We start from the raw sequence: 20,106 nt of genomic DNA, 5'->3' as shown, positions 1-20,106 counted from the left end.
GTATGGGTCACACATTTCGTCTCGCATACGTGGAACGTGAGTTGCTTTGAACCAATGTTGAACTTATCTTGGACGACCATAGAACTAACTACCGTAAAAAGGCGGGTGCCGAATCGCCATTACACGTTACCTGTATAGAAAAACTATATGCATGGTTTGATTGGTCAGCACCAAAAGTGAAACAAAATCCAACTAAAATAGTGACGAGTATATGTAGTAAATATAAATTGTAGACGCTATCACTTTAGTGCACAATGTTAACAGACTGGCCAGCGCCAACATGCAATCAAAACTAAAAAATATTTAATGTAGTAACTGCACGGTTTCAATTTTTTTGGCTGTGGAAACTATGTGCTTAGCAAGTTGATGATTTTTTTTTATGACCTGATCAAAGTTCGTATAAGACATGTTCTTGAATTTCGAGGATCCTTTTAATACTCATGCGGTTCCAACACTAATTTGTAATGTTGAAAAAATGAAAAATTCTCTACTGCACATTTGCAATTTTATTAGCTTATTTACCACGTACGCGAAATAAAAACTGAATAGTCACGATTAATTTAAATTAGTTTCAAAACAGGCACTCGGTATTAGTCAGGTTTTCATATGACGTATTCGAAAGATTTCAATATTTTCAATTTTTCAAAAGATTTTTTGGGAAATGTTTTAGCTGTGGAAGTTTTTGTGATAAACAATCTACAGTGGGACTGAATAATAGTTGCCATTATGGAGTAATCTCCCTTGACTTGCTGTGTTGTCTTTCATATTCATAAGTAATGAAAAATGTCCTTGTTCACCTGTGAGGAAAAGTACTGGCAACATTGACAGTAAATATCAACCATGTATAGGAGTTTTTTTTTATATTTATAACCCATTTAAAAATTATGATAGTGAAATCCCATTATCAGGCTAGATGCATGTTTCCTCTTTCGTTGTTAATTATTCTTCAGCTCATGAGGATATTCTTCTGAACTGCATAGTTCGGCTTAGAATGGCTCGCAATGAAAACTTTCCTAAATTGTGCGAAAGCACCTTTTTTTGTTTTCATTATCGCTCACTAGGCCAGACACTTTTTGCTGGGAACTATCAGGTTAGCCTGGTTCATGAACCAATTAAGCTTGTTAAGGCCAACTTGCTAACGTGGAAGGGGACAATTTTGTTGTTTTTTTTGGCAGTTTCGTATATACTCTGTAAGTACGCCCGTAAAATAGGCTATGTCTTCCCGATAATAATGTAGGTGTTAAAAAGTATGAAGACAGCTAGCTTTTAACCAAACATTCAGCAAAGATATCCTGTTAAAACAACCCTGGCAGTCTGGATCCAATCCTATCCCGCCCAGACTGCTTTCAAGGGGGTTTCCCAACTTCGGGAATGAAGGTGGCTGATGATGACCTCCCTATTCAGAATGAAAGTATTAGAGCAAAGGAAAATTACTTGGGATAGGTTACTAAATATCCGCATTGTAATTTTCCAATTGCGACATATTTTCCTAGACTGTTATGATTTAAGCAAATCATGAATGCCGGTGTTCATTTTAACACTCTTCTTTTGATATATCAAACAATTAGACTTTCAAGTAAGCTTAACGGATAATGACAACCAATAGTCAAAATACACTGAATATGATTCTTAACATAGTATGTGTAATTTTTTGTCTTTTAGGGGAAGGTAAGCGCTGTTAAATTTCAATTTTAATTAACCACCGATTTTTCACTATACCTGCGGACACAGCATAAATAATTAAGCTTCTTATGCCATTATGTATCCGATCAATTATTCTGAAGCAGTAAAAAAAGTCTTAAGTGAAAACGTTTCGTTGTCCACATGGTATGGGACAGTGGGTTGAAATACTGGACAGTTGGAAATGGGAAAGCTGAAGGCTATCAGTATCACTGTCAAGTTAGGTCTTTCATTAGCACAATCAGATAGGCAGAAGAAAATATGTAATTTCACGAATATTACATGAATACTGGCAATGCCGGACAGAATAATATAGCTCGCTCTACGTATGTCTGAATTAAATTGTTTTCATTATTTGAACAATCTTCTCCAACAATAATCCTCTGTGAATATATCTGGCGATATTCGCCTTAGGGATTCTGTCGGTAATCCAAGGACGTTAATTCTCACGTAGGAAATTATTTTAAAAATAGAAAACTATAGCACAAATGTTACGATTTTCATGCAATCGCTACTTGTTGTTAATTGTGGCGGGGAGGGATTCTACTCCCAAGATAATTTGAAAGATAGCTTGCCAGGCAAGGTAATATACGCCCACTGGCAGCTTTGATTTTGAATAAAAATATTTAGCAGTACAATAACAATCACCAGTATGAAATATGCAACCTTCAGTCATTCACTTCTTTTGAACTCTTTAGGGCGATACTGAATAGTATTGAGTATGAGTTATTGCTCTTGTTCTTGAAAAAGCGTTCAATTTTTAACTCGTGAAAACTCTAGAAGGAAAATATTCCATTTTCAGCGCGGTACTGAATAATAAAACCAAGTTTTATCAAAATCCGGCAAGAATCATGCCTTTTATTGTTTAAGAGCTAAAGATTTGAAAGTGTTTTCAAGAACGAGGTCAATAACTCCTATGAAACATATTTCGATTTGTTTTTTATTTTCGATAGGGTTCATCCATGGGTGATAATAAGAAATTTCACCAAGCTTCGTCAAAATCTGTCAAGAATTGAGCCTTTTAGAATATTTATGAGCTCAAAATTTAGCACGTTCTCAAGAACATGAGCAGTAACTGGTACTAAATATTTTTCGATTTTTCTAATTTTCGATAGGGATCATCTTTGGGTGATAACGAACACTCACACAAAGTTTCGTCAATAATTGTGAATTCTATAGTGTTCACAAGCTAGAAATTGAATGCGTTCTCAAGAACAGGGTCAGTAACTCCTAAATATTTTTTGATTTTTCTGATTTTCGATAGGGTTCATCCTTGGGTGATAACGAACACTCACACCAAGTTTCGGCAAAATTCGTCAAGAATTGTGCCTTCTAGCTTGTTACAAGCTAAAAATTGAACGCGTTTTCAAGAACAAGGGCAATAACTCATACTAAATATTTTTCGATTCTTCTGATTTTCAATAGGGTTCATCATAGGGTGATTACGAACACTCATACCAAATTTCGTCAAAATTGTGCAATTGTCGACGGACGGACAGACATCGGTGACGGCAATATACGCGCCCCATTTCACGAGGACTACATTATGCATTTTTCAAGTTTGTAACTGCAGCGATTTGATTGGATACAGTGGATACAGCCAATCAGAGCTCTTGACAGAAAGACGATAAACAAAATGGCTCATTGGTCGATGTCATTTAAAAATCTAAGCAGTAAAATGCTCAAATGGCCCTGTAGATTTGGTTTCCAACCAATTCCGTCTAAATATTTGCCTATCCCACCCGGTTCAATGTAGACTTCAGGAAATTTGGTCAAATTGCCAAATTGGATTTATGTTACTGACCAGTGCTTAGAACCTACAGAAAACATTTCCATACATTTTACGCTTTAATTAGATAGAATTGCACCACAGAACTTGACTGGTCCCCAAAACCAATAAATCCATCTTTCATTCTATAAAAGACCTCCTGTAAAATATTGGTCGAGTAGTGCTTGTGTTGTTGACTGGCCAGTAACAGGGATAATATAACAGTTGTATTTTTTGTATTATTTGTCTTTACCGATGAGCTCTTGTATGCTCTTAATATTATTTACCGTTGTTCCATATAATGATAATGGTTATATAGTCCATTGCAATCAAATACAGCCCTAACAATTGTTTGTGGAAACCCAGCATAGTAATTAAAAACCATAGCCAAATACCTCTAATCAACAACCGAACATAATTAGCTTCCCTTTCAAGGTGAATAGTTAATCTCTTCTGAGATTTATGATTAAAATTTAAAACTACCAGAGTTAATCTTGTACAATAAGCAGAACAATTCATATAAAATTCTTTGCCTTATAGACAGCTCTGATAATGATATTGAGGTTTTTCGCGATTGTAACCAATAATGGCCTATCCAGATTACGGTAGACATTTAGAAAAATCCTCTATAACGTTTTTCTTGAAATTTGTGAAAAACCTAGCAAAGACTTTTAACAATTTAAACATTCACAATTCCTATAACATTTTTTATTTCTTTTTGTGTTGCTTTAATTTGATCACCTAAGAAATATTTTCTGATGTCAAAGGATCATTTAACAATTTAATGAAACTACTAAAATATGTTTTTTAAAACAAAATAATCAAAAAGACCGAAATTAAACCACAGCTGTATATATTCATTTGAAATCTTCTGTTCCTGCATGTTTCTATTTAAGAGAAAGTTTTGAGGAGATCAATGCTCTCAATGTTCACGGGCATATAACACCAACATTTCTTTTTGAGTCACAGGAAAGATTCGATCAAAATGTTTTATTGCAGACATACCTCTTGATTGAACCATCTTGCTTCTTGTCTATTTCAACTGCTAAATCGTCACATTGATCGAGAACCTTTACAAAAGATTGGCCAGAAAGGGTAGCTTCACTTTTTTAACCGTCGTGACTGATTCTTAGTCTTGAAATGACATAATGCTCCTTTGTCGTCAGTTTTGTCAACAAGATGGCGTTTTGCTTATCTACAGAAAACAAAAGTCCATTGGAATTATCAGTAGATGGCGCTTCAATTTCATCTTGGTATTGCCTACTTTGCTTTGTGCCTTTCTGGTTCTACACAGAGATTACAATTTTCTTCATTATGGTCTTCTTCAGTTGAGGCAACATGTGCATTAATTCGTGCACATAAACCAAATACTCACGGGTAAACCGGAAAGCTCACGATATCTACATTCCGCCATACTGGTTATGGTAAGATTGGGATTGCGATTTAGTGCGTGTTTACGGTAATAGACTGATCTATTGGCTAAATCGTTTTATGTTTTCTTCTATAGAGAGTTTGTCGTTATTGTTTTTCGATGGTGCCTTGCCTTTTATCCGTAGAACAGAATGTCATCTGGACTTTTCAACTTTTCTCGAACGAATTCAGTTACTCTTAAGACAGTGTTTGAAGAAACATTATTTATAGACGGATACCTTGGAAACACCCTTGGGGAGATTGCACTCGATTTTTGCATTTATCATGTTGAGCTGGATCAGATTTTAAGTAGTAGGGCATGGAGACACATTGTTCTTAGAAAGTTTAACACTCACGCCCATTGGTTCAGCTGGTTCAGTAGGTAATCCACCATCAAACGATTTGTTGGAGCTGGACATTGTCCACTTCAATACTTTCGTTTATGTTCAGACATAATTGATCATTCGATATCATTTATAATATATATATATATTACCCTACAGTCATCGATTCAGTAGTTAATTGATCCTGGAGAAATGTATCATCTTGGTTAAGAATGTCAAGACATGTAGATTCTTTAAATCAACAATTTCAGCATTTGATATTCCAGAAATGTGTTTGATGAAATTTTCAGCAATATTTGTTTGAGAAGAACTTTATTTTAAGATTTGATACTCAATAAATGTTGTGTATTAATTCAGCTTTAATATAAAAAAACGTAAAATTATACTTATACAAATATAACTTGACAAATTATTGGTCAAGAAAAAGAAACAGCAACAAAAAAATAATACAGCTTGAAATTCAAAACTCGAAAATTTCCTGTTGAATTTAACAAAGGATATCTAAAATGACATTCACTTATTCGCTTATTACTTCATATTTTAATTCTGGAAACATTCAATGGACTGGAGTTACGTATTCACATCTTTCATAGGCTCTTTAAATGGATAGATGCGCCATATTGGGGTGTTGATTTTAGTCTTGAATATAGGTTAATAGTCTTCATAAGTCCTAGAAATGTACGAAGATCGAATAATTCCTTTAAAAATACTTCGAACTAGGAATTTTACTCACTATATCTATATGTCTTTTTTTACATACCACTGAGTATCTTAAATTGATGAGTCGTCATTTCAACATTCAATCGCGGATAATTCTCCACACACATGGATTTGAAAGTTCAAATTACGACGGTGAGCAGTGAACAATATTACTGATTGGTTTAGCTAAAAGAAATTCCCGTTTCTGAGACTAAAGTATGACTGATTAAAAAAATCTGTCCCTTTAAATATGCAGGGTAATAGTATTCTACATCCATACATATACTGTATTTGAGACTCAGCAAGTTTCTTGTAAAAAGTCAGTCTATTCACTACAACTGTGCGATATAATCGGGCGACCTGTAAGGATTCTGTTAGGAATGAACCACTCCTTGGCACGATGGTTATCACCATAACTAATAGCTGTTCTGACTGTTACTTCTAATGTTGTGAAAACAATCGAGGTGTCCGCATCTACTTCTGTTTGCTTTACATTTGATTTAAGCGGAAACGCTTTGCCATTTGCAATTCAAAATAACTCTTTTTGTCATTTCTCAGCTAAAATTAAACTGTACGTTTTTCGTGGGATTATTTGTCAAATTTAGTAATATTAGGCCAAGCGTGGCTGTCTTTAAAAACCCCGAGGGCTGGTAAGTCTAGAAATAGCTAGATCCATTGTATCTCATCATATTGTATTATTTTAGACGTATCGTCGAGATCGATCTGGAGTCTACCACGGGAACATTTTAAATTACAACCAACTTTTAATGAAATGTGAATCAAAATTTTTGAATTCAAATAGTAGCATTCTAAACTAGTGTCCAAAAGAAACGATACCACCTGTTTGCAACGACATAAAAGAAAAACTAAACAATGCAGAAGTTTAGGATTGGTGTTATGCTTTTGAGAAATCCTTTCACAACATCTGTACAAAAATTTCATTTCAATAAAATCTGTACAACCAATATGACAAGCCTTTAAAGATGGGTGGGGTCGAAAAAAGAACATTTCGTTAGAGCACTGATCACAGAAACAACGGGAAATGTCACACCACACGTCACAAAGTCAAGTCAGTAGCGGGTATGTCCACCGTGAGCATCAATGCATGCCAGAACACGCCTACGGACTGATGCCGTCAAACGTCTGATGACGTTGGGAGTGATTCGTTGCCATTCCTCGAGGAGACATCGTTCCAAGTCCTGGACGTTGACTGGAGGCACACGGCGACGTCGGATTTGCCGATCGAGGTGGTCCCATAAGTGCTCGATGGGATTCATGTCCGGTGAACATGCGGACCATGGCAAAACCTGTACTTTGGCGTTGGCAAGGAAGTTCTGTGTCAATCTTGCTGTGTGTGGCCTTGCATTGTCATGTTGGAAAAGGAGTCCACGAGGCTGTTGCTGAATAAAGGGCACCACAACAGGCCGTAGGATGTCATCAATATAACGCTGTGCATTCAGGTTTCCACGAATTACGACAAGCCTCGTTTTGACGTCACCACATATGTCACCCCAAACCATTAACCCTCCACCTCCAAACGACCGGACCTGTTGGATACAGTTAAGCGCCAAACGTTCACCAAATCGTCGGTATACAAGCTGCCGTCCATCGTTTTTGAAGATGAGGAATCTGCTCTGATCAGAGAACATAACACGTGCCCAGTCCCGCCGTTGCCAACGTCGAACTCGCCTGGTCCAGATCAGTCTGTTGTTCCGGTGTCGAGGCGTCAGGAGCGGTCCGCGGTAGGGATGACGTGGCGTGGAATGTTGGACCATTCCAACAGGCTCTCTCTCTCTCGATGGCTGTCAAACGTGGCATATCTTGTGTTCTTTTTGTTGCTGTGATATCAACGTGTCTGATCAGCCGTTTTATACAGTTTTTATGCACGTGCAGAACATGCTAGAGAGGGAAATGTCACTTTCACGAAATTTACGTTTTTTCCCCGGAAGTGATGACGTGTTCCCGGTATTTTTATCGACTATGCTGTGTTTGGGATGTGCAATACGAATTGGCATGTTTTCATATTAGACAATTCACTTAGTAAAAAACAATTTTGAAAATAAGTTGGTATCGTATCTTTTGGACACTAGTTTATATGTTTTACTTCTTGGAATATATTCTCTACCTTTTTATTTGACCACTAAGTCTGCATCAAATACTCAAAAAGGCGAACCATAATAAGTCTTCAGAGTACTGTAATATGAAGTATCGCAGCTTGCAATATAAGAGAATACTCTATGTAATGACTAGTGACAGACCCTCTGTCATTTTGCTACATCATCAAGCTTAGTTCCTACATATAGTTCCTGATGTTTCTTACGCTCTTCTCTTATCCTGTCCTCCTTCTACTACATCTTTTCCTCCCAATTTTCTTCCCGTCTCACTTCTTCGTTATCTCCTTTCAAACTATTTCTTACCTACCATCCACTCTACTACCCCTCTTTTCTCCCATCTGACTTACTTTCTCTGTATATCCCCTGTCAATTTCTATTTCTCTTTATTTCTACTATTCTAGCTTTACCCTTCTTCTTTACTTTCTCCTTGTCAAATCTAGAAATATTAGGCAATGTTGGATTATCTTTAAAAACCTTAGAGCACTGTGAAATAGCTGGATTCGTATCTTATCTTAAAATAATAGGAACAATTTGTAATGCTACCGAATATTTATGAAATGCAATTTAAATTGATTAGCCCAAACGGTATGACTCAGTACTTTTCAATCTTAATTGAACCCTGGTGAGAAAAGGAAAATTTGCATTACTACAAATATCCGCTATGTAATTTTCCAAAATATGAAGTTTATTGCGACATAGTTTGCTGGTCTATTATTACCTAAACAAATAAACCTTGTGATTCAATATAGGCAGTTTTTCAATAGAAACCTATTTAAATTTTGCTTTGTTGATCAGTTATACACTTTGGATATATCGAAGAGCATTTCAATTTGACTTTCAAGTAATCGCAACGGATTATGACAACCAATAGTCAAAATATGATCCTAAAGATTTTATGTGTAATTCTCGGTATTTTAGGGGAAGGTTAGTACAATTTGTATTTCACACTTAGCTATTTATTTTGTCGCTATAAAATGTGATATGGAGAAACTGAAGGCACTATTCAAATGGAAATTCTACCAATGATTCACATTGAAAAAGTCGAAGGAGAAAATTTTGTTTCCCGCATGTAACTCAACACTGAAGTCTCTTTCCAGATACTATATTTATAAATAGAAAGCTTCATTTCAATGCATGCTATGGACTTTTGAGTACCATTCAGAATAATCTAGCACTACTAATTTTTGTCTGATCAAATCGTTTTCATTACGATAATCCCCAACAATTATCCCTTGTGAATATCCCTGGCAATATTCGTCTTAGTGCCTCTGACGATAATCCATTAATAATAATAATAATAATATCAAGTAAGTTTAGTGCCCATATGAGCCCTTATGTTAGAAAATTGATAGCGTTATCCATATGTAGATGTTCGACTGTTCAGGCAGTTCAGCTAATATGAAGGAAATTTTGAAAAAAGTAGCTGTTAGTATCTTGTTTAGCTGTTTATAGTACGTGTCTGAATTGACAACAACAAATTAGCACGATTACTGAGAAACAGTTTTATTTTAGAAAAACAAATGTTACGATTATGAGCTACTATTTTCGGTGGCTCACAAACGACATATTTCACTTTTTATCATGAATTAAAAACTTTAAATTGATTTTCTACTTGGTGGAAATTAAGGATTTTATTTCAAAACTAGTTTTCACTTAGTTTTTAATTCAAACTGAAAAGTAAAATTTATGAACCACGGTAAATTTTCGCTATTTTATTGTAAATCAACTGGTAGATTATATACTGGAAATTTTTGCACTTTATTGAAAGAGCCCAAAAGCTGTAATTTTGGAACTTTAGGGAGTAAAGCTCTGTGCGAATAGTTCTAGTTAATATTTATGAATGTGCCACCTCTATTATCTGCCACAAATTCTTTACCTTTTAAGCAAATATACATTGGAATCCTTGCAAGATTCATAAGGAGTTTTTTATTTCAAACGTCGTGTAGGTATTATTTCTGAAAGGGGATCGTTAATCACCGACTTAAACTATTTTCTGAATGTTTTAACCATAACCAGCAATCATTTGACATCCTTTTCCCAGTTAATAAATGCTCAATCCATCTGATTTACGGAACCATAAATATGATTTGATTAAACATCAAATTTCAATGAAAACCCCAGTTCGAACAATTAGAATACTTACAGAGTATTATCCCTATGATCTCGTATATTTAAAATTTCATCCGATTTCCACAAATTTTCAGAAAAAAAATAAGACTTAATTTCAACTATTTCATCGGTTTTCATAAATTGTATGTATATAATGATTAAGAAGCTGAAGTTGGATCATTTATCTTTATCATTTAGGATGGCCACAGTTCCCACATACTTAGAACATGCATGCCTTTGCACTATTTCAAACTTGTCTCTTTTTCGTAGTCCACAAATCAAGTCATTGACATACAATTTTTAGGGCGAAGTTACCGTTATGGCTTTCTTATATTTAAGGTATTGAGGGTTTACGATTTCGAAGCTTTCGAAGCTTTCGATTCGATATTCGACCTATACCTATAGTGGTGGATATGGGGATAATACAGGCAGTACTTCAATGTCAGGGTAAGTAAAAATACTCATTCTGATAAACAGTCGTCACACATAACATCAAATCGAATTTAAATTATGTCCGAAAAAGTTTTCATTTATAATTATCCACAGACAAAACAATTTATGGTCATTTTCAATAATTCATTCTCATTGGTTTCTTTTAAAGGATTTGTAACTTTTTGACACAATTTTCGACCGAAATTGGTTGTTCATGGGGGTGGGTTGATCATTTTGATATCGAGCGCAAGTAAATATCCAAGATTATGAGGTGATTGATTTAAAAAAAAAATCCAAAAAATTGGCAAATATTTCTTTATATTGATTTTGGACTTGGATTTTTGTATTGTTCATGTTTAAAATGTATCGGTTTTTCAAAGACACCGAATCTGTCGACTTATAATATGGAAGGAATTTGCTTTTTATTTTTAAGTCTGGTATTAGAGTATCATATATGATCTAATATGTAATGATAATTCTGTCGTTTTAGAACCACCCATATTTCATTAAAGATGGGTTTCCTTATTTTTTAGTGTCAAATTAAGCAAACTATTTGACAAATTGGTGTTTTTAATGAAGTATCATGTATTCTTAATCATATCTTTATGTTCTTATTGCATATAATTAAGAGTTTTAACCAATCATAAATGTTCATGTATGTACAGTCTGGATAAACAAAAAAAAAGATTTGTTGATCTTTACTGATCGGCCACTCATTAGAATTATGCTGGTAATTCTCTTCTAATTTAACTAATTATGAATTAATTATGAACATGTGAGAAAAACTCTTATTTTTTCATTTCATTAGAATACCTCTACTTTCTATTTATATAAGTATTAGTATTTTCACTTTTATAAATGAAAATAAGGGAACCCATCTTTAAAGGTATACAGATGAAATATACTCAGACTTAAAGCTAAAGATATCATATTTCAGCAACGATTATGCTATTATATTTGGTATTATTGGTGGGGCAGTTTTGGTAACCATAATTAGTATAATAATAGGATGCTGTGTTGCTAAACGACGACGTTCGAACCATCCAGGAAAAGTTCTATACGTTCCAAATGTTTCGCATATTTCTGGTGAGTTATGGATTAGCTCCGCATCAACGCGTATAAAAAAATCTGGACATACATGACAGATGAAGAAATGAAACAAGCGATATTTCAAGACTCGTGTTGTTGTAATGCATTGAAATGTTTTGACTGTTGTGCAAATACTGACAGACATGATACTTATAACATCGAACAGATATAAAATTTATAGATTGATTAGTTATCTGACGATGGGATAAAGATCGATTTTTAACAAGAAGACAAATGTATGCGCGCTATGTTATCGGTATATTTTGCAATGTACGGATAAAACACAAGTCAAAGTCTCACATTGAACCTCTGTACAAGATGTCGTGCTTCAGAATACTCGATTTAGTAAATCTTACTTTTAAGTACTAAATTGTTGCTTTATCGGTCAGCATTAAAAACGCATAATTAGGCGTTTATTTTATTCAAATCCGTACTGTAGTATTCTAATAGTTTGCAAAAAGCATAACGAACATTAAAAGGTTACGTAACCTACAGTTTTGGCGTTAAAAAATTACCGACTTGATATTTTCAGTTATAACTTTCAGATACATTATGGGAAACATATCTATGGAATTTGGTTTATAAATTTCACAAATTTGAGCAAAAACGTTTTTCGACCCAAAAAAAGTGGAACGACGAGAAATGATTGTTCGTATTTTTTTTTTTTTGGTTGCATTATATCTTGAACATAAATATATTATTGTTTGATTTCACAGGTAAACCAAATTTAGCCATTCCACCGCAGCGAAATCCTGTAAGTCGACTGAGTCGAACAGGCACCAATAATCCAAATTTCACCAAGCGTGATGAAGCAGAAGTAAAAACAAGTAATCAATCGCATTAACGATAAGCTGATCATCATCCTTGCAACAATCCATGACAAATAGCCAATGACCAGTGACGGCGCCCCCTGGAAAAATGCTTAGCACCCTCAATTTTGTACCCCCACTTCATTTCTAACAAATTAAAAAAATATGATTTTTATTCGTTTTGTCCCCAAATTATGTGGCAGAATGCACCAAAACAATTCAATTTTCGAAAAGCTTCTTTGAAGAAATCTCAATGAGAGGCCTTCGACTATGACGCCTCCACAGAGTTGAAATCCGCATTTTGGTCCCCTATTTGTACCCAATCTTGAGATGCTGACGCCGTCACTGTCAAGAACTACAACAGAAATTCTATCTTTTGGAGCTAAATATCATAAACAATTTAAGTTTTATTGAACAAAATTAAAATGTTGATAGATATTATAAATGTAATTTAGGTTATGTTTGTCAATATAATTATCAAATGTCTTATTTATACTCTTTATGTTTACTTTTATATTTTTTATAATAAATAAAATTAACAATTCTCTATGTATTATAATATATTTATAAGCTATACTCCTTCTTTACTTATATCTTTGATATTCATCACACGAAAGCTTGTTTTAATGAACTATTGAACTTTATATGTGAACAATGAAATACATGTTTGTGGCTACCTGTCGAACTTCCCCGTTAATAAACACATACACATGCAAGAAGTCATCTGAAAGCTGGTGCAGAAAAGTTCATGAATTGAGGATTGTTATTCTTTTTACCTATTAGAGACTATGCTATTTAACATTGTATCAAATTAAACAAAATGTTACTGGTTATTTGACGCTTTTAATAATTATTATTTAACTATACTGCTTTTATTAATTTCATTTGTTTGTTGTTGTTTTTTTTTACACTCTCTCTCCAACTCTTCATTACGATTTTAGTGTAGATATTATCATAATGAAATGATATTTTGTAATTATATTACTGTGATATATGTTATCAAAAATAACAACATAATTTGTAAAGTTCGTGTATATCCTGTTTCCGATATCATCTGAAATTGCGACTATTAGTGTGAAGGTGGAGACCGGCGAAACAGATGATTGCTAAGATCTAAAACAGACAGATGGTTCAATGATGTTTCCATGTGTTTACTGGACTGGGATAACCACAATTCTGTTCAGTATTTTTCTTACAGGAATGTGCCAGCCATAGTCTCGTAACTTAATGTAAAATAAGTTTTATGAATTCAGCCCATTGGATCTCCAGAAAAAGTAGCACGACCTCCATCACCAACTGTAGACAGTACACTACATATTTTAACGATATGGCACTACTTGCTTTCGGTACGATGAAAATTTGTCTTGGTTATTTGAATTAATGTAAACAGAGGTCATAGTGTTTTCTGAACTTGATTTTTTTAACCATTGCATACAATTTTAAATTCTTGTCAAAAACATGCTAAACTGTTTCAAAAATATGTAATATCTGGCACATACTGCCAATAAATTTCGAGGTAGTGTTAAGGGGTAGTTGTCTTGACGGATGAAAGTTCAAATAGAAACTGCATGTGTTTCCTCTAGATATATAAAGGCAAGAAACTATTTTGTTTATTATTCTGGTTTATTATAAATGATTGCCAATATGATTCAAGGGAGGTAATGACTTTTTCGCTGTTTGCAATAAGGTGAAAATCATGTTTTTTTCCAGTCTAATTGAAAAGAAGACTAGTAGTGTACAAAAATTCCACGAATGTGACGTTTGTGCATTATTTTTGTAATTATCCAGGACTTTCCCATTAAATCAGCTGACATGATAGGGCAATGAAAAACTACAAACATACTTGTTGGTTTTTTTTTCAATGTTCAGCATCTCATGAAATATGAGAAATAACTCACCTTTAATACAAAATGAAATATAATAGTTATAATAGAAATATATAGGTACATATAGACAATAAAATACGCTTTTTATATTGTTTGTAAGACTGAACTGAACTATATTACAGGTATAGCAAAAATTGCTTTAATCCAATAATAAATACATATACAGAAAATATGAAACATAATATATGTATATAAAATTGCACAACTATCCAGGAAACACAAATTGTTTACTATCGTGAAGATCGGTGTTGCCATGAAAAGTTTAGACATTGACAACTATAATGGATTCAATGTGAATTCACTTCACTCTTAATCAATCAGTGAATTGTGTTGATCACATTTAATTTAACCTACTACAACCCAGAAAATGTACAGAGCGGTAGTCATGGCACAAAGTATCCAGAAATACAATATTGTTAATATGAAAAACAGCATATCGTTCCCATATCAGTTCCTACCCATAATCTCTCTTTATGATCTACGGCTAATGCTACTGGAATACCAATATCCTGAAAAATGTCACTTGTTAACAAAGTCATTAGGAATTTTCCATCTTGGGATATCAAGTGAACGGTTTTTGAGCTTGCATCAGCAACAAACGTATAGCCCTTTGAATCAAATGTAACTGCTCTCGGTGCAAATTGATCTCCTTGTCCCTTATATTCGTGCATTATTTCCATATTCTGGTCACAAAATAACACCCTGGATTTCACATTATCACACAAGCAAATATTCCCAACAGGATTTGTTGTTAAACAAGTAATAGATGTTTTAGTACTTCTAAGTTGATATGGCATCGTTATGTTTTGTCTGAGTTTTCCATCAGCAGTATAAGCAAGAATTTTCGATGAATCCCCGCGATTTACACCGACAGATACGAAAACCCTCTGAGCATCACGACTTGTTGTAATATGTGATATACTGTCAGGTGCCGTTGCAAAACTGCTCCAAGAATCTTTGTAATAAAGTTTGATAGTGTTACCTTTATTGAACCCCACAAGCAGCTTACCCCCAGGACCTACTGATATGCACGTTATATCCGAATTAGATGTCAATTGTATATTGATCCTTTTGAAACCATCCAAGCTAATTTTTACTAAGGATCTGCTAGTAGCCACCCAAATGTATCCATCGGATTCGACGATTCCTCGAATAAATGGACGATTATTTCGTGTTTCCCAAATAGTAAATATGCACTCCCTTTTGGGTTTTAATTCATTGATAACGCCAGCTGAAGTAGTGGCACTTGAAGGTGAAGCTGTAATTGACAGAGACACATCTCCAATGATATTGACAGAGCTCTTTGTCTGTCTTGGATGTTTGAGAACAAAGAATTCCGCTTTGCCAAGCTCCTGATCATTTTCAAAGTCGAACAAGTGTTGAAATAAGCTTGATTTGAGTGATTCCTTCGATTTTATTAGTTCAAGACTATTTGAACTTCGGATAGTATTTTCCGTAGAATCAATCACTTTTTCAGATGCTTCGACTTTAATATCCAAGTCGTCACACATAGAGTTGATTCGCTTGTGTTCTTCCTCCTGTATTAATGAAAGTTTTGTGTTTATTTCACTAAATGATTCATTCAACTGCGTAGACATTTCTTGGTAAATTGTTCGGAACATATCAGATATGTATCCAAATTTGGAATCAATGTGACGTTTGTATTCTGTTAAATCGTCCTTGTCTTGAGAAACATGCAGTCTTTGAAGCTTAACATCACCAATAACTCGAAGCAAATCATCTTTAATGTCTTCAGCTGCATCATCGAGATCAACGGCGCGATGGTTTTTATGTCCAGTCAAAATACAATCCCTACAAATTGTCTCCATGCATTCATAGCAGTAAAACTTCTTTGCTTCACCGCGATGTTTTCGACACACTACCATGGAATCTGCAAGATCCTTTGTGGCTCTCATTGAATACGACCTTTGCCGCTTTTGAATAATATCATTATCGCGCAGCTCTTGAAAATTTTGAAGCGGTATAATGTCATGGTTTGCTGTCACCTTTAGTTTCAAATGTCGAATAATGCAACCATCACATAAATACTCGTCACATTTATCGCATCTACCCTCGGCACGTTCACCAACTTCACATAATCCACAAATTAACATGTTGTTCTGCTCGTTGCTTGTGTTTTTGTGATCACAGAATAACTCATCACAAATTTCACAGTCGGTAGAAGAATAGCCCGAGGACGCCATTTTAACTGAATACATGGATGAAATGATATCATTTCACGTGATGAAATTATCAATTAATATTTTATCTTATCAATGTAAATCAACATTTTTATCCCGATATCTTAACATTTGTCTCTAATATTGATATTTTGATTTTGAAACAATGTGGAATTCTCATAAGTGGTTCCTTCTGTAAGTGATGCTGTTCGAAGAGATGGCTTGGAAAAGCGTCAAGGCCCCGTGTGCTTGTTAAAGAACCATTGACAGTTGAAAATCTAAAAAATAGACTAGTGTCAAAATCCAGGCAAAATGTCACTTATTGCACACCATATGGCGTTGTCCATCAGGTACAGATAAGAAAGACATAAAATTGCGATGATGCCAAGTATATTGGTATTCTGAGACTTATTTGCCACAAATGACCATTTAAGCTGTTCAGTGGCGCAACATGGTGAAATATTTTTTACACATGCTCTCCTGCTTTCTCAGACCCCTCTGTAAGTCAATTTAATGCATATTAATGGAGAATTTTCAAGATTTTCAGTCCGTAAATAATGCAATTTCACTCTTTTATACCTAGTTTGATTATTATTGTATTCTTTGGTACATTTGTTTTTTTTTAATTTTTGTATATTTCTTCGTTCGTTTTATATAATTGCAGCACTCTTATGTTATCTGATTTAATATAAAACTCCCTAGGCTCATAAAGGCTGCATCCGATTGTGCTATCTATAGTCATTCCAAGACATGGAAAAGACTGGTGCATGATAAATCATCCCCATTTGTGTTTTGAAATGTTTTGTCTGCGCTAGAAGGGTTAAGGAATGCTAAGAACAAATCGTTAAAATATGATTACAAAACAATTTATTGAAATCAAATACAGAAAACACCTTAGCTGATTATGTTCAGCGAATTTGAAAATATAATAAACAAAATTTATGTAAAGGAGCTAATATCTACAAAATCATTATTATAATGGACACAAATCAGCACTATTTAAATGAATTATGTTACCAATATACAAGATAATTTTACATAATTATATAGAGAGTAAAGCTCGTGAGACATGCAACAAAAGTATTTCGTCCAAACATCAATTAAATAAAATAAAAAAGCCAATTTTGACTACAGATCGAATAAATATCTTGAGAAATCTACAGACAGGTTGATCTTCTGACAAAAATCTTAAAAAAGTCACCTCTGAATTAAACACAGAATATTTTGTCATTAATCATAAGGCTGAAAACATAAAAAACGTGTCCGTATGGCGCTCAATTTTTCATAAAGTGTTGTGTATACTACAGGAGTGATTCCTTCTCAGTACAAAATGTGAAGTCCTAATACCGTCTTATCTTGTTGGACGTTGTATTTATATTCATATTTATGTTACAAATTATGCAAAGACTCTTTAATTTGTGGTTCTTGTATATACCCCGTACGTGATGATAGTTAAAGTGTATTTCAAGGAAAATGTTTAATAGAGAAAAAAGTGAATGACCAAAAACGATTTCAACGTTGACAACATAATCGAGAATATTTTAGTATTACAGGGACATTCAGTTTTGTTTATTTGTTTGTCAAAAAACGTTTTTGCTCTAATTTATGAAAACTTTATACCCAACTTTTGAGAAACATGGCCCTTAATGTTTTAAAGAAAGAAATCCAGCCATTAATTTTATACGTCAAAACTATTTAAAAGTTTAGGTAAAATTTTTAGGTTCGTTATGCTTTTTGGTAAAGGTGTAGGTTGAAGGTTTCAACTAAAAATATCGAGTATTTATAAAACCAAACATCAAAACTAGGTCAAATATAGATACCTTTTAGAAATTTTTTCAGGTATAATTTTCGATGTTTTTAATAATGAAAATTTTGAATACTGTCCCTTTAAGACGTTTTTCTCTCAACAATTTGTTTACCTAGTAAAATTACACACTAAAAAAGAAATACATCACCATTCTCTGCCAAAGGCATATTTTGTGGAGCTTATGATTTCTTGTCGAGAGAAAATGAAATGCTAACCAAATGCAAAAACAAGGTACTTTACCTCTCAAATAAGCACTCAAATACAAATCACAATACATCTAGATCTTTGATCAATTGATACTAAATAATGATTATCATTCATATAAATATTACAAAAGATATAATAAATAAAATAATTTAAGGCTTTGAAGGCAACTCGGTGATTTATAAATATGATATGAACTCAAAGGGCCATATGCAGCGCTCGTACTTTACCTAAACTTTGACTATCAAATGTAGAAAATGAAAGCCTTAATCCTAACTCTGTAAAGTTCGACTTTACCCAAAGTTCAACTTTAGGCAAGGTAAGAGCGCAGCATACGGCCCAAAATATCTGCAACAATATTTAAAAGTCTTTAAACGAATTGTTTGATGCTGTTTTTTTCTGATTTTGTCACTTTACATCGAGGAATAACGGTGATGATGTTTTTTGATTTTCATCTCGCATTTTATTTACTGTGAATATCATGATATGAAGGTTTTTTAAGCACATACCCTGGCTATATTGATGCAAGTAACGCCTGAAAGTTATTGTGTATGAATTTGATATGAAGATTTCCATAATATGTATAAAATTGCATAGCGTTAAAAACTTAGGCATTATTATCAGAGACAAAGACTTAAATAGAAGTTTTAGGTTTTGAATGTGCAAAATCATACAATGGTGTCCTAGCAAATAACAGCATACCCAGCAATAATTAGTATAAAATGAGTATATTCATCTATTTACAATAAAGGCAAGATTGGTATGCTATTAGCTATTATATTAAAACGGTAAAATCAAAAAAATACATCAGTGTAAAATATATTACATGTATCAACAATGAAATAAACACAAACGCATGATTTGTAAAAATAAATTAAAATAATTTAAGCATATGCAATTTTATTCCGCAGTCTATATCAAATGTAAAACATCGAAGAAAATCAAATAACCAAGAGCCGAATAAGGTATAAATCTGATCATGACGACCTGATGGAAATACATTTTCTTGGTTTGTGATGACTCCTAACCACGAAAACAAAATAAAAGAAAGATGACTGGAACTGAGATTGCGCTTAACCAAATAAATAATCGTAAGTATAGATTTAGAATTTTAGGAATTTGAATCGATAATAAATTTTTTGGATTTTAATTACAATGTTAACAAAGCGATAAAATTCTTGTGTCTGTATTGATTATTGTTGGCTTGACAAACGGAGATGTCCAGTATTCGCCTTAATATTGTGTATATAAGAAATGTAAAAAAAGATTTATACATGTATATAAATTATCGTCTCTTGCAAGACAAATTATTATAAGCTATTTAAGACAAATTCACATTTGATGTGAAATTGAGCTTTTCAACTTCAACAGGAACACACATCAGACAAAATAAAATGACAAGAATCTACTTATCTATTGATGAAGCTTACGTCACAATTTATACACACCGGGTATACAAATATTTCTGGTGTTTAACCTAAATTTCGATTTTAACTGACATGTTCTCAAATACATATCCAACTTTGAGCACTCTCACAAATTATTTGAGTAAAAAAATTTTAAAAGGCGCAATTA

General features: G+C 33.6%; 1 protein-coding gene across 1 annotated transcript; it reads right to left on the bottom strand.

Moving 5' to 3' along the window:
• Window positions 1-16,088: 16,088 nt before the first annotated feature.
• Window positions 16,089-16,454, bottom strand: LOTGIDRAFT_111739 (hypothetical protein; the record flags this gene model as incomplete). The annotated part of the gene is made up of 2 exons (XM_009049689.1): window positions 16,089-16,274; window positions 16,347-16,454. Coding segments are annotated over 2 exons (294 nt in total), but the record flags the coding sequence as incomplete, so codon positions are not given.
• Window positions 16,455-20,106: the final 3,652 nt, after the last annotated feature.

The sequence above is a fragment of the Lottia gigantea genome, assembly GCF_000327385.1.
Source record: "Lottia gigantea unplaced genomic scaffold LOTGIsca_14, whole genome shotgun sequence".
NCBI classification, from domain to species: domain Eukaryota; kingdom Metazoa; phylum Mollusca; class Gastropoda; family Lottiidae; genus Lottia; species Lottia gigantea.
The sequence above is the reverse complement of the archived record's forward strand: the minus strand, read 5'-3'. Positions and strand labels throughout refer to the sequence as shown.